The sequence below is a fragment of the Adiantum capillus-veneris genome, chromosome 19 (genome assembly GCF_014529385.1).
Source record: "Adiantum capillus-veneris isolate H3 chromosome 19, ASM1452938v2, whole genome shotgun sequence".
NCBI classification, from domain to species: Eukaryota; Viridiplantae; Streptophyta; class Polypodiopsida; order Polypodiales; family Pteridaceae; genus Adiantum; species Adiantum capillus-veneris.
Genome location: NC_140949.1, coordinates 48,375,962 through 48,403,031, shown reverse-complemented (window position 1 = coordinate 48,403,031; position 27,070 = coordinate 48,375,962). Strand labels below are relative to the sequence as shown.

General features: G+C 44.6%; 1 protein-coding gene and 1 pseudogene across 1 annotated transcript in view; both read right to left on the bottom strand.

Annotated features, from left to right (window-relative positions):
• Nucleotides 1-26,593, bottom strand: part of LOC147433975 (uncharacterized) — a 56,943-nt gene extending 30,350 nt beyond the window's left edge. The window contains exons 1-3 of the mRNA XM_086490604.1: nt 26,446-26,593; nt 24,474-26,354; nt 23,815-23,908 (exon numbers count right to left, since the gene is read on the bottom strand). Of these exons, the coding sequence (XP_086346730.1) occupies nt 23,838-23,908; nt 24,474-26,187 (1,785 nt within the window). The 5' untranslated portion in view covers nt 26,188-26,354; nt 26,446-26,593 and the 3' untranslated portion in view covers nt 23,815-23,837. The remainder of the gene's footprint in view (nt 1-23,814; nt 23,909-24,473; nt 26,355-26,445) is intronic.
• Nucleotides 255-3,892, bottom strand: LOC147433976 (uncharacterized; annotated as a pseudogene).
• Nucleotides 26,594-27,070: the final 477 nt, after the last annotated feature.

Below are 27,070 nucleotides of genomic sequence, written 5' to 3'. Positions count from 1 at the left end.
ACAAGTTTACAACTTACCACTTCATAGACTATTTTCAAACTAGAACCTAGTACTATGACGAGTCAAACCAAGATACAATTACACATGATACAATCAAAATGTCAAGAGCAATGACTCATAGTATCCATGATCCAAAACATCAATGTCACAAAACACGATCAAAGGTGAGCAAACATAAGATAGGGTCCATAATCAAAATAGGGTACATATCATTGAAATCACTCCAAACATAAGATAGGGTCCATAATCAAAATAGTAGTCCATAATGTGAATGATCATGCTCAAGAATCTGAGTGCTGAGCATCATCCTCTGCCTCATCCTCTTCGCTCTCCCCACTGGAAGAAGAGGAAGAGGACTCTGTGCACTTGTTGAAGGTACAATTGCACTAGTGCTAGCAACTTGAGCAACTCTCCTTCGTCCCCGCTCTCCCCTTGTATCATGAGCTGGAGGAATAGCCTCCTCATAGAGCAAGGCATACAAATCACGCTCTTGTTGTGGGATATCTGGAGTGTCACGCACCTTCTCAGTGTCAATTTTATCGACATTGACCTGTGTAGGCTCAGGGGAGTCAGAAAGCTTCTCCAACAATTGTAAGTTGCAATTACAAAACACCAATCGCTCAAGTTGCAAAGTTGTCAGCTTATTTCTCTTCTTTGTATGGAAGAGGGCCCAAGTACTCCAATTCCTCTCACAAGGACCAACAACACAATCTTGTGAGAGGACTTGAATGGCAAGGTGTTTCTACAAACAACACATGACAATAAAGGGGAAATAACACTTGGTTTTGCAAAGCTTAAATGGCTCAAGAAAGTGTATTTACCAAAGTAGGTGCACAATTCCCATACTTCTCCCACCATGAGAAAGGCTAGAGTTGTGTGTCCCGAAGCTTTGCAGTGGCTCGACCAAAGTGATTGCTTTGATTCCGAAAGGCTAGCAAATCATCTTCTACTCTTCTTGCCATCGTTACATCAACGTGCGTGTACTTTGCCACATACTCTTGAAATCCCTTGTCTAGCTCATCTGACAAAAATTGGTCTTCACTACGCCATAATGGGTGTAACACATGCGCCACAGCATGGATTGGTTTGTGAAACCAATCCCATCGTGATTCCCACACCTCCCTCAACTCATCAACCCTGTGACATTGAATGACATGACACATATGACTTAAACAAAGGGGAAAATAAAATTCAGCCAATTAAAACATGAGATTTAAGTAGCTACAAATGAGATAGGACTCACTTTTCCGATGGCAAGTATGCATTCCTGTTGAGAGCTTCCCCAATTTTATCCATGTACTCGTAGAGTAGGCCTAATGTGCTCCCCTCCATGTTGGTGATGCGTAGAACCGTGTAGATTGGATTCAAGGATTTTACCAATGGCTCATCCTCCACCCACCAAGATTCATTGAAAATATTACGCCGGAACTCAAGGAACCTTGGCTTAGTAATGTCATTCCAAGCAAGCCATTCATCACAGCTAATGGTGCGTATAATATTTGGCCGCACTCTAATGAGACGCTCAAGCACAATGAACATGTAAGAAAACCTAGTGGAGGAGGGCTTCAAGAGCTCCAATGTACTGTTGGCTCGAAACATGCTGAGTGCTTTAGGCCTCTTAGTCACAAACTTGACCATCTTCCTAGCAGTAGCAAATAGCTCACTTACCCAAGGTATATTGCCAATATCCTCAATGAGTAAGTCCAAGGAGTGAGAAGCACAAGGTGTCCATACAAGGGTAGAAAACTCATTTTCCAACATGTGTCCTGCTGATACACATTGCTGCCATCGTCAATCACTACTTGCACAACATGCTCTTTTCCAATCTCCTCAATGACCCTTTTAATTTGTCCAAATATGTAAGCACATGTCACGGTGACACCTGCACCTGAAGCATCTATGGCCTTCCAAAACATAGTTCCCTTGCATGAAGGAATCAAGACATTGTAGACACTTCTCTTGCGCACATCTGACCACCCATCACATAGAATAGTGCATCCATACTTCTTCCATGTTTCCTTCAGAAAATCAAGCTGAGTCTCTACACATCTTCTCCTTCTTAAGCTCCTGCGTGTGCAAGGTCTCAGATGAAGGACCTTCCCACTCACATCCTATGCGACTCACTGCCCTCATTGTCCTCTTCCATTGCTTAGTTCTGGCCACATTGAATGGAGTAGCACATCTTATGAAGTGGCGTGTCACCTCACGGGTAGCTATCTTCATAGCTTGCTTTTGAATGCCAGCTTTAATGCTTGCAGATTGGAGAGTGATAGACCCCTTTTTACCTACATCAACATTTGGAAAAGGAGTCCTTTTTGCAAGAGAAGTTGATGAGACACTTGTACTTCTTGTTGCGAACTCCAATCGACTTCTTTTTGAGCTCAATTGGCTTGCTTCTCCTGCACTCTAACTTGTTTGAGTCTCCTCTTCAATGTCGACCAAAGCCTAGCGTTTTGCTTTCCATTCTGCAAGCCCAGTTTTCACATTAGCTGGGACATGTTCACAAGGTGCCATATCCTTGCCAGGTACATGCCCAAGATGGTCTTTCACACGAGTTACACTCCCTGTCTTCTCAAGCCCACAAACGTTGCATCTCCATTTTTTTGAGTCCCCCTTTTCCTCCATAGCCAGCCAATTTGGTCACATACCTCCAATATCGGTCTGTCATGGTGTGCGTGAAGAGTCAAGACCTAGATGGCAGGTGCCTTGCAAGGTACGCACACAATCAGCCCACAAAACCCACACACGTTGACAAAACTCAGATAGCGTAGAACTCAGATGGCGTTAGATGCCAGCGCAAACCAATAGAATCAGGTGCGCAAAGGGGGCAAAATCTCTACCTGCAATCGCTGCCTTGCGTTTCGCTTGCAGAGAAAAATATTCTGTTCGAAAAAACCAGCGCTGACAATTTTTGCCCAAATTGAACGTTATAAAAAATTTCATGCCGAAACGCCGTTTCAGCCGGTCTGAAACGGTGGGGAAACTCCGTTCTCGTTTCCCCCTCTCGAAACGCTGTTTCGTGTGACTATGTCGGGGACGTGACGGGTGTGATAAGTAGAGTCTGTGGGCAGCATTGGCATAGATGGGACCCTGTCCCCTATCAAAATTCAAACTTGCCCTCCCCTGCCCGCGTCCCGCTCGTTTGTGTCACCGGGGGACCCGCATCCCGGGACATGTCCCCTCTGTGTCCCATGTGAGGGACCCCTCTGCCCTCCCGTCCCCACAAGAGAGGAGCCACTTCACTCCTTTGTCACAAATCGTTACAGTTTGAGATAGAGTCAACCGATTTGTCTTTGACATTTTGGTGGTGTTGATGTGCTAAGAGTGCTTTGCTTAATGACTACTATGATATGTACACATGTTGTTTACCATGATACGTGACTGTTATGGGTGGAATTCCTTAAAATTGATTGATTGATGTACTCTTGCAAATGTGTGTTTATTTGAGTATGCGAGGACTCCTCAAGACCCATCCCTATCCCCATCTCCCTGTGACTATGGTCGTAAGCAAACTTCACCAATGGTGAATATTTCTACCATTGAAACTATTTTCAAAAAATAGCACTTCAACGAGTCCATATCATGTAGTTGGTACTCTCTAACTGCCCATCGGTCAAAGGAAGAAACGATTAAGAGAATTTGAATAAAAAACCCACATTCTCTCACATTGCTCTCCCAAACAAGCTCGTAAATATGGGGTCTTATCTAACACAATAGATTTAGGCATCCCATGTAACTAAAAGATGTGTGAGAAAAACAGCTTTGTCGAATGATCGACCTTCATTGTCTTCTTCACTAGTACGACGCCAACCTGTTTGTTGAAGCTATCCACGATAGTCCAAACACCATCATACCCAGCTTGAGTCTTTGGAAGATCGAATATGAAAACCATAGCTATACTCTCCCTTGGAATAGGAGTCTTATCACTTTGTGCCTATCATACTTCTGTGTGGTGCAGCGGAATTGAAATGGTGAAGATCTAGGTTTTACACTTCCACAAATCCTTTACTTTCTTTCCTTGCGTTAGCGATTCCCTTTAGCTTGAATGATGGTTCCTTTTACCTTTCCCTAAAGAGAGGGAATGTGAGTGCAGTAGAGATGTGTAGAGAGAGAGAGAGAGAGAGAGAGAGAGAGAGAGAGAGAGAGAGAGAGAGAGAGGAGAATGACACCTGATGGGGTCCCAAGCAACTCTCTCAAGGGCCCCCCACACCGTTGCCAATATGGTATTTGCTTTAGACTGCGTAAATGGAATGTACACACATGTAATACCACAAGTGCGGACTCTACTGACTGGAATGGTGAATGTCGCGCGGTAACTCCTCAAGACGAGGCAGCTCCGAGGCTGATTTGATGCACGTTTGGATCCTTCTCGATGTGGAATTGCGGATGGCCACCAGGGGGAAGATCTGGGACTGATTTGCACTCCCGATGTGAGAGGTATGAAGGGTTGAAAACGCAAATCTCGACGATGCCGATGATGGACAGCAGTGGAGCACTCGATGCCAGCGAGGGAATGGCCGAGGGGTGCTCGATGGGTTGCCAAAGTACTGGACTGCAATGGGAAAGAAAATCTCCTGGTCTTCCGGCAAGGGAAAGGCTGAGAACTGAAAACGCTAGGGGCTGATCTGCATGAATGCCAGCGCTAGGGCTGAATCTGCAAAACGCTGATGTCTGGCAGGCAAAATGCTGGCGCTGATCTGTAGATCTGAAAATGCTGGCTGATTGTGAGCAAAACGCTGGCCACTCTTTGTCCTCCTTGCTACCGCTAGGCAAATCTGATGCCCAAAGCTTGACTTGACTGCTCCCTTTATAGGGCTGAAATTGGGTTATAAACTTCTTTAGGCTTAGGTAGGGCAAACCGTCCACCAGACCTGACAAATAAATCATAAATCTGATTTATTAATAAGTTTGGCCAGGGGGTTAGGTTTTGGATGAAATTGTCGCACATCTGCCCACCTTGGAATCCGATCGATGCGGGGAATGGCTTGTTGGATTCCTCTGACTAAAACTAAATGCACGTCATGCCAAATGCCCACCGTAGTGTAATAACATCTATCAAAACGCGTGTACAAACCATTTATGCAAGAGGATTCCAAGACTAGAAAACCTAATCTAATGGATTGGTACGGACATGCAAGTCTTGCGAAAAGGCTCACAAAATTGCCAGTGCTAATCCTCCTAGGATTCTAGACACTCATATCTAGAAAGAAGGGGAAAACTGGCTCTGGAAGTTGATGAACAATGTCCACGTGGCACACAGAGCCATGTATACGTGACAGCTTCACTTTCTGACATACCAAAAAAATACGCACAAACTCATCCACATCCTTCTTGAGCTAAGGCCAAATTGCCAATAGAAGTGACTCAAGTGCCCGAGTGTTGCTTCTATTCTCCTATGCCCAAAAATACGGCACTCCATCAACACTGCCTCAAACCTCGCGTAACACACAACATGGTCTTTCGCATCTAATGACCTTCCTCAAAAGATTATATTGCAGTTGTGTCCCCACTCGATACCCGATCAAATATCTCACCAAAATCTCTCTGAAGTAGCATACTGCTCTCACATCTCATCTAATTCCTAGTGATGCATAGATATGACAACACATATGTATGGCTTGCAAGACAAAGCATCTATAACCACCTTCATCTTTCCCTTCAAGTACACTATTTAAAAGTGAAGTTTAGACATGATGTTCGCCCATCTCATCTGCTTTTCTGACGACTTTGCTTGGGTCAAGAAATATCTCCAGCTCTGATGATCCCTTTTCATTGTGAATCTGGGCCAAGAAAGTAATGCTTTCACTAGTATATGATTGCTAAGAGTTCCTTCTCATAAATCTGTGCAACCCTCTAAAATTGCGTAAGCATTCTACTCTCCGAAGCTACTACATGGCCATCTTGCATCAACACTGCACCAAACTACTTCCATAAGCATCGTAGTAAATTCAGAAGATTTCTGCGAGTCTAGTAGAATCAACATTGGCCTCCTAGTCAACTTTTGCTTGAGCCGCTCCAATGTGGTGATCTGTGAAGGCCCCCAAATGAAATGATACCCCTTTCTGAGTAAGGCTATGCAATGGCAAAGATATTTCTGCAAACTAGTTAATAAAATGTCACGAGTCCATAGCTGTGTGTGCCACATGGACATGCTTCATCGACTTCCAGAGCTAGTTTTCCCCTTCTTCCTAGGTAGGAGTGTCTAGAATCCTAGGAGGATTAGTACCGGCAGATTTTGTAAGCCTGTTGGCAGGTCTTGTGTCACCAGCGTGTGACTACTATCTATCCTTTTTGTTGATTTCTTTCTTATTATTTATTCATTTTCACTTTTTGGAAACACCCCTCGTGAAATCTAACTGCCCTGCATTGCATAGCTAGTGTGGAACTGTTCAGAGGGAGTCTAGGCCTGAGGACAAGAGAGCACTAAGGTTGGACAAAGACTACGGTTAGCCAAAGTGCGGTCCTTGACTAGCCAAAGTGGAATCCTTTGCTACAAAGGCTACATTTCAGTTCTTGGTGTGGCTGCAGTGTACAAAGAGGGTCAGATGACCAAGAAAGATAAAATGGCAGCATCTCCTAAAATTTAGGGAACTACTATTTTGGGACTTGAAAATGTGTTCGCGTCATTACCTCCGGTATGACTAGGGGAACATTTTACGACTCTGCCGCGAAGTCAACTGGGCAGCCGGTCAAGATATTTTTAAGCGGCGAACCCGAAACGGGAAAATGCTTGTAAATGCGCCAAGTGTCATTTTCTCAGGGACTTTCCTCATGCAGAAAAATGGGCGCTGATTTTTAAGCTGGGGAGGGCCTTCACTTGCATTCGGTCACAGGTTGAGAGCTATGGAGTGCTTCCTTTCCCTCTTATATATAGTGCGGTGCCAGGAGTGATGCCCTGCACGCTACGCACTGCCCTCTCTCTCCCCTATGACAGTATGTTATGCCCCTCTAGTGGGCTTTTCGATTGACCAATGTACAGTTGTGTGGGTTCATGCGCGATTGCCGAGGCAAGAGCCTCTTGCACAGGTACTGGATTATCTAGCGGCTAATCCCCCCGCAGGTACAGGTGATTCGGAGAGGTTTCACGTGCAAAATCTCGTCCGATTCAAAGGGGAGGTAGCCCTACAGGTGCAGGAGCTCGAGGACTTGCTACGGATGCGACCGGCACGCGAAACGGAGCCCGAAACAGTGAATTACAGTCTGCTGTGTATTTTTGCAGGTTTAGGGTTTCGGCCCTAAACGGACCCTAATACCCCCAGGAGGTTCGGGGACGCGACGGGACCGCTGTACAGGTGATCTGGCGCATTTTCGGGGCAGAAAACAGAGAATTCAGCGTGCTGTAGATTCTCACCAGGTTTTGCAAAGTGTCTGTATGCGTCGGGAAAGTCATCCAATGCGTGGGAATACTGACTGTGAAGGGTCCTAGTACAATTATGCTGCCAAAATCAGGCAGAACAATTGAAATTCAGCCAAGATTGTGCGGGGCAGCTTGTAGGGAACCACAGCTTTTATTCCCTCTGTTATAGAATAAAGAAATACCGAAAGGGGCGCCTAAATAGGGGCCAGTGTGGTGTCGGTCTTCTCATACAAGTGCAATCTAGCAGCCTGTATCCCTTTCCCCTTTGTTGTGTCTTGAAAGTACAGGTAAAGTGGGCGACAAATTAAATGGGTGAAAGCAAATAAGGTTTAAGTCTAAGGTCTACCGCCCTTTTTGGACTAAACAAGCCGGTTTCATGGTTCCATCGCCGGGATTAGATCACTTTTTCCCATAGAAGTGAGCCTTGGTCAGTTTGGGCTTGAAGACACAGGGGATCATAGACCAAACACAGGGAATTGCAATTATGGCTGACACACCAGATGATGTGATTGAAGAGGTTTCCTCCTCACATGGTCAACAGATACATGAAGTGGGTGAGTCTTCAAGACCACCACAAACGGATGATGATATATTCAGGACCCAGTTGGCTACTGATGTGGCTTTGTTCACACAAGTAATGCAGAACCCGAGGTTTTTAGCCTTTCTGCAACCTCCTCTTCTGTCTCAGCAAGTTGGGTGACTGGATCATATTCAAAAGCCTGTTAAGGCTCAAGCACAGGTGATTCATACTGCAGAATCAATGGAAACACATGTACACTTGACAGAGAATGTAACAGACTTGGACACTCCAAGTCAAGAATCAACCGCGACAGCACCAAATAACCACTTCAAAACAATTCACAGATCACAATAGATTTGCACTGGCCCGGCGGAGTTCCGTGCCTAGAGATATTGGCCCCAAAGACTAGCAACCCTTTCGGTATTTCTTTTTATATTAATCAGATCAAAGTACAAGAGAGTGGCTAGGGTTTCACTCTCAGACTCTGCATCCAGATGCTCTGAGAAGTGAGGCCCTCACCACTAATTTAAAGGTTACAAGGGATGCCCAAAAGCAGAGCCCCAAAAGCTTTTAAAAATAAAAAGCATAAGCTCTCTCTCTCTCTCTCTCTCTCTCTCTCTCTCTCTCTCTTAGAGTCTCTTTTTTTTTAAAAAAAAAGAAAGTTCTCTCTCTTTCTCATGGCGTAGAGAAAAAGCAAGATTCGTGTCGCTCGTCACTAAATTTTTATTTTCTTTTATTTTTTCAGTCTCCGCGACTTCCGAAAATTAGGGTTTCTGGCAGAAATTAGGGTTTCTGCTGTCCGCCACATCATCACTTTGTGACATACCCCCCTCTTGAAAGCATTGTAATCGCGGTCGATTACAAAAGCCATAAACCGTCTTAGCAGACACTGACTGTTAGTACCTACGTACTAGGAACACACATCTAGCACATGTACAAAATCGACAGTCATATCACACGACATCACAGGACATCACATGACATTCAACATTCATTCGGATCTTAGACCATGATTTATCGGCAATGTAGCTAGCAATCACATCTAGGTCCAATCGGGACCTCATCGATGTCCGATTGACTAACCCCTATTGCAACCATGTCTATTCGAGATCAATCAGACCAAAATGTTGCAGTCATTTCGTCTATCAGTTCCTGCACTCACAAGAAGTCAAGAACAAATCAGTATCATAATCAGGAATTCCATTTCATAAAGTCATCCAGCAGAATACTGTCAGCTCTCAGTATCCCTGAAGCTCAAAGAGACATCAGTGACTTTAGTATCAAAATCGAGGCATCTGTTGACAAAGGAGCGGAGTAACTCCCCTCTTGTGCATCCCACTGCACCCGATCTTCGGCCAAGCTGATTTGTGGGTTCCATTTGGAGTAGAATATGCTAAACCAAAACATCGAGGTAAAGTTTCACAATCCGAGGAGTATCTGCTAGGTCCTCCTCCTCCATCCACTTCGCATCAAATGCAAGAAAGTTCTTGAACTTAACCAAGAACCGCCTTCAGACTTTACCTTTCTTCGTATCGTTATGTGCCAAAATCTGTTCATGAACAAGGATCTCCTCCTTTTCTTCCACTTCGGGTTGCTCATCAGGCTCCCCATCATCAGACACATCACCCTTAACAGGTTTCAAGAGACTCACATGCAATGCATTGTGAATCCTCAAAGTATCTGGCAGTTTCAATCGGAAGGAGACATCATTTATCTTGTCAGTGATCTGGAAAGGTCCGTAGTATCACATACTAAGCTTTGGAAAAAGCCTCTCCTTTCCCTTTTTCTTTCTTAGGTGTGCCTTCTCAAAGGTAAGAGCACCCAATCATCCTCCTTCAGTTTCAAGTCGCGATGATGGCGATCCGCTGCCTTTTTCTGTCGTTCTTGAGACTCCTGCAAAGTCTCGCGAACCTTGGCAAAAGCCGTATCCAAATCTCGCGAATATTCATCCGCTTCAAATATCTAATCTTTCGTGCTCAGGAAGGATGGAACCTTCGCAGCACTTTCAACAATCTCACATGGCATCTTCCCCGTCGAAGAGTGTATCGTGTTATTGTAGGCAAATTCCACCAAAGGTAAGTTCTTTTCCCATTGAGTCTTCTGATCCGAGATACAAAACTTCAATAAATCTAAAACCACTGAATTGGCAATCTCAAATTGCCCGTCAGTCTGCAAGTGGAACGATGACGAGAACTGCAACCGCGTGCCAATGTTCTCCCAAATTGCCTTCCAAAACAAACTCATAAATCTGGGGTCTCTGTCGGAGACAATCATCTCAGACGTGCCATGTAATCGGAAAATCATCGTGATCATTCTGTGTTCTCGGGAGATCTAAAATGAAATCCATTTCAATACTTTCCCAGGGGCGGGTGGGTATGGGTAAAAGGGTGTATGTGTCTTATGCCTGTCAAACTTGACCTTCTGGCATACTGCGCACAACTCTTCCACGTCCTTTTTGAGTCATAAGAAGTATCTCTCTACCCCTTTCATGGTGGTAGCAATGCCGCGGTGACCCGTGAAAGGTGGACAGTGGCATTCAGTCATAACCTTATCCCTCAACGGCTGTGTAACACACAACATAGTCTTTTTCATCAAGTAGCCTTCCTGTAGGGAGTATCCAGCTATTGTCTCCCCATCCCGTATCCGTGTGAAAATATCTGCAAAATCTGTTTGTGTGGCATACTGATCGACCATATCCTCGAAGCTCCTATGATGTATCGCGGAAACAGTCAGAACCAACGGTTTCCGAGACAAAGCATCTGCCACCACATTCTTCTGTCCCTGCACATGGACAATCTGGACGTGGAATTGTGACAAGATGTTCGCCCACCGCATCTGCTTTTCCGAAAGCTGCTTCTGTGACAAGAAGTAGCGCAAACTCTGATGGTCTGTGAAGACAGTGAAATCCGCTCCGAGTAGGTAATGCCGCTACTGAGTAAGAGCATGGATAACCGCCAAAAGCTCTTTCTCATAAATCTGTGCTGTCATCCTAGAGAACAAACGGCTCTCGTAAGCTATGACATGGCCTTCTTGCATCAAGACCGCACCCAGACTACGACCGCAAGCATCACAATATACTTCGAATGACTTCTGCAAGTCCGGCAAAGTCAAAATAGGTCCCGTAGTCAATTTCTCTTTCAATGTCTGAAAGGCAGTCACCTCTGTGGGTCCCCACGAAAAAGGTACTCCTTTCTGTGTCAAGATATGCAAAGGGGAAGCAACCTCTGCAAACTTTCGTATGAACCGCCTGTAGTACGAACACAATCCCAAGAAGCTTCTAACTTCATGGACATTCTTCAAGTCGGGCCAATCACAGATAGTCCCTATCTTGGCCGGGTCCATTTGCACTCCTGCTGTGCTGACACAATGTGTCCCAAAAAGTGTATCTCTAGTAGGAAAAATTCACTCTTCTTTGCATTAATCACTAACGTGTGATATCGTAATGCCTAAAAGACTTGAAGCAGATGATCTCTGTGTTCTGCCTCATTCTTGGAGAAAACAATGATGTCGTCAAAGAAAGTGCCAACAAATAGCCTATATTCTCGAAAAATCCTGTCCACCATCCAGTTAAATGTCGCAAGAGAATTGGTTAGGCCAAAAGGCATCACCAAAAACTCAAATAACCCAAAAGTCGTTCGAAAAGCTGTCTTGTAGACATCTCCTGGCGCTATCCTAATTTGATGATATCCACTCTTCAAGTCAATCCTGCTAAAGCACGAGGATCCCTGTAACTTGTCGAGTATATCATCGATCCTAGGAATCGAAAATCTGTTCTTGATGGTGATTTCGTTGAGAGTGCTATAATCAATGCACATTCTCCAAGATCCGTCTTTCTTCAAAACCAACACCACTGGAGAGCAATACGGTGAAGTACTAGGCTGGACAAGACCCTTTTCCAAGAGGTCTTTCACTAAGTTCATAATCTTTTCATTCTGTACTCGGCTCACACGGTAAGGTGGCCGATTCGGTGGCGTGCTTCCAGGTATCAGATCAATGGTTTTATCTTCACGCCCTCTAAATAGCAATAGACATGAGCGTGGAGAAAATTCTTGGCGTTCTTTTGTCCAGGTCAAAACATATTCAACCTTTATCCATCGTTCAGTTCTCTCCCAAAAGAATGAGTAAAGAAACTGAAGTTCATCAAGTACAATTCTCTCAGCCCTTCATTTATCAAAGTCGCTTTCTCGGTCGGGTAGTCAACCACGGCGTAGTTCTTGTGGTACCAAGGGATCCTGAGTAGAACGTCACTCGAGTGCCCTGAACACCCCTGTCATTGCAAACGAAGTTTGCTAATGCTCGATGTAATGGCAACATCCCATCCGGGTGCCAGTCAAGCTACCTCCGCCTGTGGCGTCAGTCTGTCGAGCGTAATTCCAAATCGAGCCGCCAATTCCAAGTGAAAAGAAGTTGGCCTTGGCTCCTTCAAAAGAGCTTCCTGATCCTTCACTTTGCCCCAAAAGCGGCAAATTTTGTACTTTCATTCATTAGATTCGGTGCAGGTCCCACGCCATGTGGTACCAGTTCTGCTTTTCTATCTGCCTTTTCTGCCACATTCCTCAGCTGCTCTCGAACTCTCAGGCCTGTCGTCGTTCTTTATCATTCTGTTCTTTTTGTGCCTTTTCAGGACACTTCGCGGAGATATGTCCATGTTCCCCGCATCCAAAGCACTTCCCCTCTCTGATGAAGCGAGCTCTCTCCTCAGGAGTAAGCTTGGGTCGTGCATCCTTTTTCTCTGGGTTGCTCTTTTTCTTTCTACTTTCATTCCCAAAAGTCTGTTCGGCTCGTTGTGTCATGGCCTCATCTGTGGGGTAGGTCAGACTGCCAGAGTGAATGGCAAAGCCCCGCTTCACATGACTCATCAACTCCTTAAGAGGCAGCTCTCCGAATCTTGGAGTGCTTTGAATAGCGTCCTCCCGCGAAAGCAATGTCAAACTGCTGTATAAAAGACAAAGCCTTCGAAGCATCTGAGTATCCTGAAAAAGTATCAAACTTGATCGAGTGGCCACCTTCCTTAAACTCTCGGACTTTCTTGCTTTTATCTTCGAGAAAGTCATACTGGTTAGCTTTGTAAAAATTCTTCTTGTTCGCATAAAACTTTCGGTCATCGGAATCTGAGTTGTCTGTAGACGAGTCCTCAATAGAACTGTCAGTCTCTGGGCGAGATGTAGCCTTCTTTGCCTTTTTCTTGCCCTTTCCGAAGCTTTGTGACTTGCTTCGCTTTTTGCTTTTTCTGTCTTCTTCGCTCGAGTCTGAAGAGCTAGAAGAACTGTCAGAAGAAGAAGAAGAACTGAGTAAGCCTTCAAACTTGACACGCTTCTTCTGTTTCTTTGCCTTGTCAAATGTTGACCGACGACCCAAATATCCCGGGAAGTCAGTGCCTTTCTTCTGCTTTTTGCCGTGCGTTTTTCCTTTCTTTTGCACGTCGAAAAGCTGAGCAATTCGTGCATCAACCACGTTCTCCAGTTCCTTGTCCGTATATTTCTTGGAGGCAGAAGGTTTCTTGAGAGCGGGTTTCGGGAGTGGTGTTGTGGTTCTTTGCCACTCCATCTGTACCTCTTCCAAAGAGGTCTGGTTCATATATTTTGCAATCTTTGGGTCCTTGGCAAAATTGAGCATCATCTTTGTTGCATCCCCGATCAACTGGCGACGCTCCATCTCTCGCCGCTCCACCTAAGTAGGCCAAGGCGGGCCATACTCTCTGCCGGAATCTTCGTTGTGATCCCAACCCGCATCTCCAGATGCAGAGGGAGACGACTAATCATTGCCTGAAGCCATAGGGGCCGCGGAAAAAAAAAAAATCGGGGATCGGATTTCCCGTAGAAGAGAAATCGGTTGTGCTCTGATACCACTATAACAGACTTGGACACTCCAAGTCAAGAATCAACCGCGACAGCACCAAATAACCACTTCAAAACAATTCACAGATCACAATAGATTTGCACTGGCCCGGCGGAGTTCCGTGCCTAGAGATATTGGCCCCAAAGACTGGCGCCCCTTTCGGTATTTCTTTTTATATTAATTAGATCAAAGTACAAGAGAGTGGCTAGGGTTTCACTCTCAGACTCTGCGTCCAGATGCTCTGAGAAGTGAGGCCCTCACCACTAATTTAAAGGTTACAAGGGATGCCCAAAAGCAGAGCCCCAAAAGCTTTTAAAACTAAAAAGCATCAGTTCTCTCTCTCTCTTAGAGTCTCTTTAAAAAAAAAAAAAAAAAGTTCTCTCTTTCTCATGGCGTAGAGAAAAAGCAAGATTCGCATCGCTCGTCACTAAATTTTTTTTTTCTTTTATTTTTTCAGTCTCCGCGATTTCCAGAAATTAGGGTTTTTGGCAGAAATTAGGGTTTTTGTTGTCCGCCACGTCATCACTTTGTGACAGAGAACATGCAGTCTCCACAACCTGTGCCTAAGGTGCAAGAACAGGTGGCTGAAATTGCAGTCTTTCAAGCTGTAGCAGTTCAGCCAGCCACCTTTCAACAGCCTATAGCTGGTTCTAATGGGCAGGGAAGCAACCTACAAGCTATGCAACAAGTCTTCCCACCACCTTCAGTACACCCTGGCTATTTTGGAGGTGGATCGGTATTCCAGAGCATGGCTGGTCATGCACCTGGAAATCAGTTTTACACGCCAGGAACAGTGTTGGGGGGTGCTCAAACAATGATGCCTAACCCCATGTATGGTATCACGGGCATGCTACCAGGGTTTCAAAGCACTCAGGGCCAATTTGGGATGCCACAGGCAAATTTTGGTATGGCTGGAATTACAAATCAACAGCCAAATATGGCATTTCCAGGTCAACTTAATAGCGGTCAAGGAACACAGATGAACCCTAACAGTGTTTCCATGTTTCAGTCACTTCCATATGACAACTTAATGCCGCTGGAGAGGCCAACTCCGTACAAAGAAGGTGGCAAAGGTGTGACATTCACGACCTTTACAGGGTTTGATGACAAGAAGAAGGCTCTCTCATTCCTCCAGCAGTTTGACAAGGCCTATACAGGGGGAAACTTTACAAAGGCTTCAAAGGTCCGCAAGGCAGCCACTTTCTTGACAGGGAATGCGAGACAATGGTGGACAACTTTATTGCTTCAAGGGCAAGCTCCGTCCACATTGATTTACTTCAAGCAGATTTTTGCAGCAGCATGGTTATCTAATGACTTTGAAGCAGATGTCATGACAGAATGGCACCAGCTTAATGCTGCCACTTGCAAGAATCTGGATCACTACAATCAGAAGTTTTGGAAAGCTCTACTTCCAGTAACTTCCTATAGGTTTGTGCCATTGACAGAACAAATTGAAAAATACTGTTGTGGCCTACCCAAAGGATTGAGAAAGTACTGCACGAAGACCAAAGTCACTACTTTGACGCAGCTCATTGAGGTAGCAAACACTGGCAATGGTTTGCTCAAGGGAGAAGATTGTGAATTTAATACTGGCGTCAAGGAAGGATCAGCCAAGAAAACTTCAACGAAGTACGTTCCCAATGAGGTTCCTAAAGCGACTCAGGAGCCAGCCAACGCTGGGAAAGGCAAAGCTACGGCTGAATCAGAAAAGGGACTAGCAAAGAAATGGAACAAATTGAAAAATACTGTTGTGGCCTACCCAAAGGATTGAGAAAGTACTGCACGAAGACCAAAGTCACTACTTTGACGCAGCTCATTGAGGTAGCAAACACTGGCAATGGTTTGCTCAAGGGAGAAGATTGTGAATTTAATACTGGCGTCAAGGAAGGATCAGCCAAGAAAACTTCAACGAAGTACGTTCCCAATGAGGTTCCTAAAGCGACTCAGGAGCCAGCCAACGCTGGGAAAGGCAAAGCTACGGCTGAATCAGAAAAGGGACTAGCAAAGAAATGGAAAAGACGTTTTCCTCGCAAGTCGAAAGAGCAAAAGAAGGTCCTCAGGTCAGAGAACAAATGCTTTATCTGTGAGCAGCCTGGCCACATTGCTTACAATTGTCCTCAAAAGAAAAGGCCAGCTGATTTTGAAGACAAGGAGGACAGGAAAGGAAAGAGGCCCATGGCTGGTCTAGTGCCAAATATGGTGGGCGACAAGCCAAACTCAGATGCAAGTGAGCTTTGCAGAGCATGGGGAAAGGTCAGGGATCAAACGGTGCTTATCTTCTTTGATCCAGGTGCCAAAGCCAACTTCATTTCCCCAGAATTGGCTTCAAAGTTGGGAATCAGACCTGAAGAGATGGGGTATACAGCAGAGGCAGGTTTGGCATGTCCTGGCCATACAGAGGCTGTGACACCCATCATCGGAAAGTTGCGCCTACATATCCAGTCCTATGTAGATGCTGAAGAATTTTACATCATGCCACTGGACGGATGCGATGTGTTGCTAGGTATTCCTTGGTTGTTTCGTGTACAGGGAATCATGGATGCCTACAACAAAAAGATCACTGTACACAGCAGGGGAAAGACTCACATTCTGGATGCAAAGCTTAAAGGGGAGTCTATTCCCACTGTATCAGCTTCTGCTATTACTTCTGTAATGAAAAAGCATCTTTCTGCGTACTTGGTTTTTGCACGTGAAGTGTCAGATTGTGATGAATCAAATTTATCTGTGTTAGATAAAGAAAGGTCAATGTTTTTACAACAATATAGTGACTGTTTTTCCGATTCATTACCGTCTCAATTACCGCCAGAGAGACCCGAGGACCATGCGATAGATTTGGTGCCAGGCAGTAGCCCACCAAATAAGCCTCCCAACAGGGTTAGTGCGGCTCAGCAGAAAGAGATAATGAGCCAAGTACAGGAGCTGTTAGAAAAGGGGTTGATTCAGCCCAGTTCATCTCCATTCTGTTCTCCAGTGTTGTTGGTGCAGAAAAAGGATGGCTCATGGTATATGTGCATCGACTACCGTGCACTAAACGAGAATACCATCAAGAATAGGTTCCCTATACCTAGAATTGATGATATTCTGGACAAATTAGAAGGAGCAGCTATGTTAAGCAGGATAGATCTAAAGAGTGGGTACCATCAGATCCGCATTAGATCAGAGGATGTGCACAAGACTGCTTTTAGAACAACGTTTGGCCTTTACGAATTTCTAGTGATGCCCTTTGGTCTCACAAATGCTCCTGCTACGTTCAATAGGATGATGGACATAATTTTCCGTCCACACCAGCAGTTTGTTGGTACATTCTTTGATGACATGATAGTCTACTCAAAGAATGAAGAGGAGCATAGGCATCACTTGGCCATTGTGTTCAAAGAGCTATGCAGCCATAGGTTACTCATCAATGCAAAGAAAAGTGAATTTTTCCTGGAAGAGATTCACTTTCTGGGACACATTGTCTCAAAGGATGGTGTAAGAATGGATCCTGCAAAAGTTGAAGCGATCAAGTCATGGCCAGATTTGAAGACGGTGCACGATGCCCGAAGCTTCTTGGGACTATGCTCCTATTACAGAAGGTTTATCCGAAATTTCATTGAGATTGCTTCACCTTTACATGCTCTTCAAAAGAAGGCAGTCACCTTTAGATGCACACAGAAAGAGATTTCAGCTTTTAATCTCTTAAAGGAAAAGATGACTTCAGATCCAATCATTGTGTTGCCAGATCTTAGGAAGTCATTTGTGGTCCAGTGTGACGCATGTGGTAGTAGCATTGGTGCAGTGCTAATGCAAGATGGCAGGGTAGTAGCCTATGAGAGTAGAATCTTGCAAGGGCCAGAAAAGACTATGGAAGTCTATGAAAAAGAACTGCAGGCCGTGATTCATGCGCTCTTAAGTTGGAAACACTACCTGCTAGGTGCAGATTTCGTTGTCCAAACGGATCATCAGACCTTGCGATACTTCTTAACACAGGCAAAGTTATCTGAGAAGCATATGCAATGGGCAAATATTTTGTCCATGTTCCATTTTCAGATTGTGCATGTGGAAGGCAAGAAGAACGTTGTGGCTGATGCCTTGTCAAGGAAGCCACAAATTTTAGCTGTGTCAATTCCTTATCATCATGAACTTGATGATATGAGGGAACAGTATGCAAATGATGAAGATTTTGTAAGAGTATTCGAGCAACTAATGGATGGACAACGTCATGAACACTATCTTCTCAAAGATGGGTTCATGATGATGCATGGCAGATTTGTGTGTCACAAAGCCATTGCGACGCAAAGTTATGGAAGAGAGTTATGTCCCACCGTATGCAGGGCATCGTGGTATCGATGCTACAGTTAAAGCGGTTGAGACATTCTGCTACTGGCCTACATTGAGAAGAGATGTGGATGCCTTTGTGCGAGAATGCCTAATATGCCAGAAGGTCAAGTTTGACAGGCAAAAGGCACCAGGGTTATTGCAACCACTACCTATTCCAGATAAACCATGGGAAAGTATTGCTATGGATTTTATCTTTGATCTTCCGAGAACGCAGACAGGAAATGATGGTATTTGGACCATCATTTGCAGATTCAGCAAGTAGACTCATTTTATTCCTATCAGGAAGAAGATAAAGCCAGATCAGATGGCACGCTTGTTTATGAGCAATATTTTCAAGTATCATGGCATGCCACAGTCGATTGTTAGCGACCGTGATCCACGCATGACAAGTTTGTTTTGGAGAGGCTTGTTTGAGAATATGGGCACCACGCTCAAATTCTCTTCGTCATTTCATCCTCAAACAGATGGGCAGTCAGAAGAGGCAAATTCTATTGTCCTAGATCTGCTCAAGTGCTACGTGTCAGAGCATAAAGGAAAGTGGGAGCAGTATTTGCCATTGGTGGAGTATGCATACAATAATACAGTGCATTCATCAACTGGCAAGGCACCTTTGAGATAGTTGAAGGTGGCAAGAAAGTTCCTCCCATACTGCATACGAAGGACAAGATATTTGAAGCAAATAAGTATGTTCAGGACATGGATGAAATGTAAAAGAAGGTCAAAGTGGCCTTAGAAAAGACTCATGCAAAGCAAAAGAAAGCAGCTGATCGTCACCGTCGTGAAGTGGTATTTTCACTTGGTGATTGGGTGCTTCTACGCTTTGAAAATGCAAGGTTAAAGAAGATGAAGGGTAAGGAAAGACTGTTTCCAAAGCTCAACATGCGTTACTATGGGCCTTTTCAAGTATGCGACATAATCAATGATGTTGCATATAGGCTGAAATTGCCTGAGAGTTGGAAGATTCACAATGCGTTTCATGTGAGTCTTCTCAGACCCTATGTGGGTGATGTGCCAGAAGATATGCCAGCTGAAGATCAGCCGGAAGTCGAGGAACTTGACGAGATCTTGGTCCCGGAACAGATTTTGGCACATAAAGAAAGAAAAGTGAAAGGCAAGGTTGTTAGGCGTTACTTGGTGAAGTTCAGAAACTATCCACCAATGGATGCTAAGTGGATAGAAGAAGGTGAACTTGCAGAGTCACCAACTGTGTTATCACTTTACCTTGAAGCCTTCGATTTGCAACCTACCTTGACCCCTTGAGTTTCAAAGCTACATGGATTGTCAGTGTGACAATGGCTTCTGAAAGAAATGATGTACATAGTATTTAAAGTGAGCTCAAATCAAGTACATGTTACATGAATGTTAGAGCTGTACAGATTGTCAGTTTGGCAATTGCTCTTACGGAATGTCCAAAAGTGTGGTTAGTGCTATAGAAGTGAGTATTTCTTGTCAGTTTGTCAAGGATACAGTAATTGCTTCTATTAAAGGGTACATGTGTAACAACATTCTTAAACTGTCGGTTTGGGTATGCTCGAAAGTGTTACTGGATCCAACGTGTACTAAAAGACAGTGGCAAAATGCGTAGCTACCATTTTGTCATTGGGAAGTTAATGACTCAAAGCAATGGCAGAGTGCGAAGCTACCACTATGTCATTGGGACAGGGTTCACACGCAGGCAATACATGTGTCGACGAGGTGTTGAATACACCAGGGTTGACAATGAGCATGTATGTGTCGTACATGTGTCGACAGGTGTTGAATACACCAGTGTTGACTGTGAGCATGTACGACATAGATGCAAATGAGGACGTTTGAGATTTCAAGAGAGGGGTATGTCTCCAACGTGTGACTACTATCTAGCCTTTTTGTTGATTTCTTTCTTATTATTTATTCATTTTCACTTTTTGGAAACACCCCTGGGGAAATCTAACTGCCCTGCATTGCATAGCTAGTGTGGAACTATTCAGAGGGAGTCCAGGCCTAAGGGCAAGAGAGCACTAAGGTTGGACAAAGACTATGGTTAGCCAAAGTGGGGTCATTGACTACCCAAAGTGGAATCCTTTGCTACAAAGGCTACATTTCAGTTCTTGGTGTGGCTGCAGTGTACAAAGAGGGTCAGATGACCTAGAAAGATAAAATGGAAGCATCTCCTAAAATTTAGGGAACTGCTAATTTTGGGACCTGAAAATGTGTTCGCGTCATTACCTCCGTTATGACTAGGGGAACATTTTACGAGTGTGCCGGAAAGTCAACTGGGCAACCGGTCAAGATATTTGTAAGCGGCGAACCCGAAACGGGAAAATGCTTGTAAATGCGCCAAGTGTCATTTTCTCAGGGACTTTCCTCATGCAAAAAAATGGGCGTTGATTTTTAAGCTGGGGGAGGCCTTCACTTACATTCGGTCACAGGTTGAGAGCTATGGAGTGCTTCTTTCCCTCTTATGTACAGTGCAGTGCCAGGAGTGATGCCCTGCACGCTATGCACTGCCCTCTCTCTCCCCTATGGCAGTATGTTATGCCTCTCTAGTGGGCTTTTCAATTGACCAATGTACAGTTGTGTGGGTTCATGCGCGATTGCCGAGGCAAGAGCCTCTTGCACAGGTACTAGATTAGCTAGCGGCTAATCCCCCACAGGTACAGGTGATTCGGAGAGGTTTCACGTGCAAAATCTCGTCCGATTCAAAGGCCAAGTAGCCCTACAGGTGCGGGAGCTCGAGGACTTGCTACGGATGCGACCGGCACACGAAACGGAGCCCGAAACAGTGAATTACACCCTGCTGTGTATTTTTGCAGGTTTAGGGTTTCGGCCCTAAACGGACCCTAATACCCCCAGGAGGTTCGGGGACGCCAGGGGACCGCTGTACAGGTGATCTGGCGCATTTTTGGGGCAGAATTCAGCGTGCTGCAGATTCTCGCCAAGTTTTGCAAAGTGTGCGTATGCGTCGGGAAAGTCATCCAATGCGTGGGAATACTGACTGTGAAGGGTCCTAGTACAGTTACGCTACCGAAATCAGGCTAGAACAATTAAAATTCAGCCAAGATTGTGCGGGGCAGCTTATAGGGAACCACAGTTTTTATTCCCTCTGTTAAAGAATAAAGAAATACCGAAAGGGGCGCCTAAATTAGGGGCCTGTGTGGTGTCGGTCTTCTCATACAGGTGCAATCTAGCAGCCTGTATCCCTTTCCCCTTTGTTGTGTCTTGAAAGTACAGGTAAAGTGGGCGACAAATTAGATGGGTGAAAGCAAATAAGGTTTAAGTCTAAGGTCTACCGCCCTTTTTGGATTAAACAGGCCGGTTTCATCTTGTATTTCCGAACAAGTCCATTAGATTAGGATTTCCAGTTTGGGAACCCTCTTGCATAAATGGTTTGTATACGCGTTTTAACAGATGTTATTACACTACGGTGGACATCTGGCATGACATGCATGTAGTTCTAGGTTAGAGGAATCCAACAAGCCAATCCCCGTGTCAATCGGATTCCCAGGTGGACAGATGTGCGACAGTTTCACCCAAACCTACACCCCCTGACCTAATTCATTAATAAATCAATTTATTGATTTATTTGTTGGGTCTGGTGGACAGTTTACTCTACCCACGCATTAATAAGTTCTTGAGATCTATTCCTCACCTATAAAGAAAGCAATAGATCCCCTCACTTGGCATAAGTTGCAGATTGGAGAAAGCGCTAGCTTGAGGAGCAAGATCCAGCCCTAGCGTTTCAGCCAGCAGCTGAAGAGGCCAGCGTTTTGCAAGGCCATTGCTATGGATTTCCGATAGGGAATGATGGTGTATGGACCATTTTTTGCAGGTTCAACAAGTAGGCCCATTTTATTCCTGTCACAAAGAAGATAAAATCTGACCAGTCAGAAGAGGTTAATTCTACTGTCTTAGATCTGCTGAAATGTTATGTGTCAGATAATAAGGGCAAGTGGGAACAGTATCTACCCATGCTTGAGTATGCGTAAACATGTGGAAAACATATTTATTGTCAGCCATGGCCAAGGACTGCATCTGACACAAATGCAGTCCTCATGATACCAAGCTCTACAATGCCTGCATAGCGGAAAAACTACAACATACCTCACGATACCAAGCTCTACGAGATTACTTAAAGGTTATGTCGCCTTGCAAACACTCACCAGATATCACCTTGGTTCGAGAAAATAAGCTAGGAGGGTGCTGGCGACACTACCCGGGATGCAAAAGCCCTCTCTCATATCAATTGTTGGAAATGTGATTGCAAAAATGCACTCGAAGATGGAGAAGATAAACGAGAAGCTCAAGAGCACACACCATATTTTTTAATGTGCTAGTACAAAAGATCAGGCTTGCCCTGGAATGAAAGGTGTATATACCAGCACGGCGAAAAACCTCCTGGTGAGGGGTATAAATTGCCCTCGCAGTCCTAAATGTGCTGACACACATCACTACCGTAATATGGTAACAGCCCTGTGCATAACAAGAAAAAATATTGAGTGTCGCTTTAGGTGTCCCTCACGAGTTCTTTGTCCAAAATCCACATTTGAGGTTTTGTGCAAGCACTTCTAGTCAAGTAAAGAAGCTTGAAAAATACGTCCAATAGATAACGCATGATCCAAATACTAGCTGATCATTGTGCATAAGCACAAAGATGTGTCGCAAATGGGCTGCTATAACCATAGTTCTTTCCATACATTTCCATAGGGCAAACACATAGGGGTATGGAAGTATGATTGGAGTATGTTTCAACCCTTGAACTTGAAACATACATTGTCCTGATTTTATTTGGCCAAACAAAAAAAAAAAATCGTACATAATAAGCACTTATAGCGCCATATAAAAATTAAACTTTTCACATCTTACTTTAGTCTTGAAACTATGAATTTCAATCATTATTCATCAACCTCATTAGCCTGAAATTTTCTAGCTGATTTTGGCCAAGTATGAAACTTTTTTTCATTCAGGTATGAAAACAATTTTTTGTACGGGTATGGTTCAGCTAAACATACGAGTATGGTTCCAACTATGGTTGTAACCAAGTAGGGATGTGACCGCACACCCTTTGATCAAATTGAAGGAAAGCAATGAGCGACCACTTGACCATTTAAACTCTTCTGCAACAGAACGTTGCATGGAGCCAGTTCTAAGCAAGAGGACTGATCCTCTCTGAAAACATCTCAAAAATCTCTTACAGTTGGAAAAGGTGCAAGAACAGTCGAGCAACGCCCACTTCTTCCTTTAAGACTTGACATGGTGGAGCATGCCAGATTCACTCCTATAAAGGCAATTACCATCAATTCATGCTGCATAAGCGCTTCTCATCAGAGACTAAACACCTGTTACATTTCAGTTAGAATGTAAAAACTGGCCTCATTTGCTGTTGAAGTAAAGAAATATCAGTGCAACACAGCCACATCTCTAGAGGCATGGCAAGGTGAACAACCTTTAAGGACCAACATTTGGGACCATGGAAAAGTGGCATCACCTTCCCTTCCTCGCAGAAAGGGGTAGCAGGAAAGAGCCTCTTTAAAAAAACTGTTAGTTTCCTAAACCGACCGAACCAAAACAAGCAAGTCCAGAAGCTGAAAGTTCTCAACGAACATCAAAACGTCAGAAAGGTACAAGACCATGAGATGATAAACCCTGTGATCTCCAAAAGAGGTAGAAACAAAGAGCAACAAAGCATCTAGCTGTCATTTATGACAATTTTTATATGCCTATACTCAAAAGCTCAAAATTTTTGCGAATGAAACAAAGAAACACTTCTGGGAAAGGAGATGCTTTAAGTCCAAACGTTTACCGTTGATGTCTCAGTGGTTTTCATCAGCCACAGTTTTGCAAAACCTCCACTGCATCTCTTCTTCGAGAGTTATCCAGAAGAAAACTCTCCTCACCTGCACCAACAGTGGCATGTAATCATTACACCTTACATTCAACAACCGTTTATCTTCCGTCTACTTATAGACATCACAAGTGTTCTTAATTGGCTTGCAGACCACTGCTTTGGCTATTGGAGATTAAGTCGTTTTAAGTTTAGTAGCTGGATGCATGGATCTTTGGGCATCTCAGGGGCAAAGACAGCAGACAGTTTCACAGAAATAGGCGGTCACAGATAAGGCCCATGGGTGGTTCTAAAAGGGAAGCAAGACGAGAGAAGTCAGAAATGAAAGAACAAGGAATGTACACAGACAGAGGATACACAAATTTAATACCTGTAGAGTGCCTCCTTTGGCTAACCTCCACCCCCTAACCTTAGTCTATTGAAAACACCATGAGTAGCGTAATGGAAGAGCCTCTTATGCAGAGCAATCATTAGAAGAATTTTGGGGTTACTCCCCTCTATTGCAACAAGCTTGTATCTTTACCTTGACATCCACGTCCGCAAGATGTTTTAGTGTAAAGACACTTCAGAGATGATGTGAAGCCTACTTCTATTTATCAATCAAAAAGCAAGCTTACCAAGAAGGACGGAAGCTTGCTGCTTGCTCTCATCACCCCTGAAAACTTCGTCACTCAGAGCAATTAAATCAGTTATGCTGGTCTCATTATCGCTTATATCAAATGTCGCCAGCCCACTTCTGGGGAGTGCAGAGGGGTTAATGTTACTGCCTCCAAGGCATTCCAAACCCTCCATAGATTCACTGGTAAGAGAATTTGATGAAGGTTCACCCTGATTGTTGAAATTCTCTGTTTCATGACAAGAAACCATAGGAGCATGGCCAGAGAAGAGGTTGACATGTCCTGTAAGTTTGTCTTTCCGAGAAAAGGTGGTGCCACAGGAGCATTGCCACTTGTCTTGGCCACAATGTTTCTCATGTGTTTTCAAATCTGCAACAACGGAAAACTTCTTAACTTTGCACTTGCTACAAGTCAGCATTTTTGGACAATGGCTTCTCCTGTAGTGATTCTTCACACAAAGGGTTGTCTTCAACGGTTGAAATTTCCTGTGCTGTTTGTTCCTTTTGCAGCCCAGAAAAGGGCAGGAGTACCTTCTTGGTTTACCTAGGGCCAGAAAACCTGAAGATTTGTCAGGCCGTGCTAACGCAGCAGGTGTCTTGTACTCATCCCCATGGCCACGCATGTGCATTCTCAGATTGGCATCCCGCTTAAAACCCTTTCCACATATTTCACAAAAATGAGTATGCTCAGCAAGTATTTCAGCAGCAGCCATCTCGACAAGCTCATAAGATCCAGGAGGGAGGTTTTCACTTTCACCATCATCATCATCATCCCTTGATACGTTGGGAAACTCATGATCTTCTGCCTCTTGATTCCTATTCTTTACACTAGACATGCGGGAACTTTCATTAGAGCTGTCAAATTCAATAAGCTTAGCTATGGTGTTGCCATGTGAACGCTGGTTGGAGGGATCACAAAAGAGATCATCTGAGTGTTGTTCTTTGAACCGTGAATCCATTTCACCAGGTGGTTTACTTATCTCCATGCTCTTTATCAACACAGGCTCCATCGCCTGGGGTTGTGGCTCTGAAGCATTTAACAAAGGCATTGCCAGTGCCTCCGCACCTCTCATATTAACAAGCTTCAGTGTCTCATGACCCACTGCAGGAATAGAATTGTTCATCCCATTATCATAAAAATTATCAAACCTAAGGTCAATTCCTTCACTTGCTTGTGAGAAATCTGGGACTAGATCAGGAGGTTGTTGCCGCAAGCAAGCTGTGGCAGCAAACAACTGCGACATGATCAACTTCACACCAGCAACCAGAGAATGATGTTCTTGACCCTGCCCGCCCACCTGCACCATGAGCTCCACGACAGCCTGTAGCTGCTGTAATTTTTGCTGGGATGATAAAATGATTTCCAATAATCCTTCTGGTGAATTCCATGAGGGGGCAGCCTGGAAATTTGGCACATGTGAGGTATCGTTTACAATGCCGGCGGGCAGATGGGTTCGGTAGGATGAAGTTGAGTGAGGCAAGTTCCTGATGTAGGTCGGTGTGTGCCGGTTGCACCCATCTCCTTCAAAAGGATAAGCTGCCAACGGATGAAAATGTGACCAAGGCCGATACTGTGATGTCCCCACTGGAAAGCTTCGCTGGAAAAACGGCATGCTCTGTTGCGGATTGGAGGTGCTGCCTTGCAACTGATTATTCCCAAACATGTGATAGTTCGTATCTGCATCCTTAGAACCAGATGGCAATGTCTGCTCCATGGTAAAGCTTATAGTACTAGACACACGTATGCACGCAGGTGTGGAGACGTGCAGAGACACACCTCCTCTCTCTCCTCAGGTCAGAACTGAAGCTCGCTCCAAACAAGCAGTCTTTGCTCGGTCGAATTTGGCCCATCTGTGGAGAAGATGGGGTGGACAATACAGAACTGCATGACAGAGACAGCATCGGTATCAAACCCTAAAACCAGGGCACGGGTAGAGCAGAAGGCTCAAAATAACAATATCAAAGCAACTCACCAGCAGCACGGAACTTCTCTGATTGCGCTCGCTCTCTCTCTCTCTCTCTCTCTCTCTGATCTCCCTCACTCTCTTTCTCATAGTGACTCATTCCATTATGCACATCATTGCACAAAAGTAAACTAGCTGGGCCCAAAAGACTCGTGTGAGGAAAGTCAAATGGGATGTGGGTGCGTATGACCTCATGGTAGTGACATCATCCCCTCGTCATAACACATTTGTCAAGAGTTGACTGCACCACACCTTCTTTTGAGAGGTAGCAAAGGCTGGGTTCACACTAACGCGGCTGCAATCACACCCCAAAAGATGCATTTCCAGGTGGAAGAGCTTTGTAATGCACTCTTCCACCGCCCATCGGTTCACACGGGGGTGGAAGAAAAAGTTCAATATTTGTTGTCTACCACCCTTTGTGAACACTTTGGGCCGGTGGAAGCAACAATTAAAAAGTCCCTTTGCTCTTTTTAAAATGGTTTGAAAGTTATCAAAATAAAAAGAAAATGAAAAAGTTTTGTCAGCAAGGAATTTTCAACAGGCCGGGAGGGTGGTAGTGTTATGGGGGGGGAAGAGAAAATCTTGCAAACTCTTACGCGAACTGACAACCTTTTCGAACATTTCCTCCCCGCTA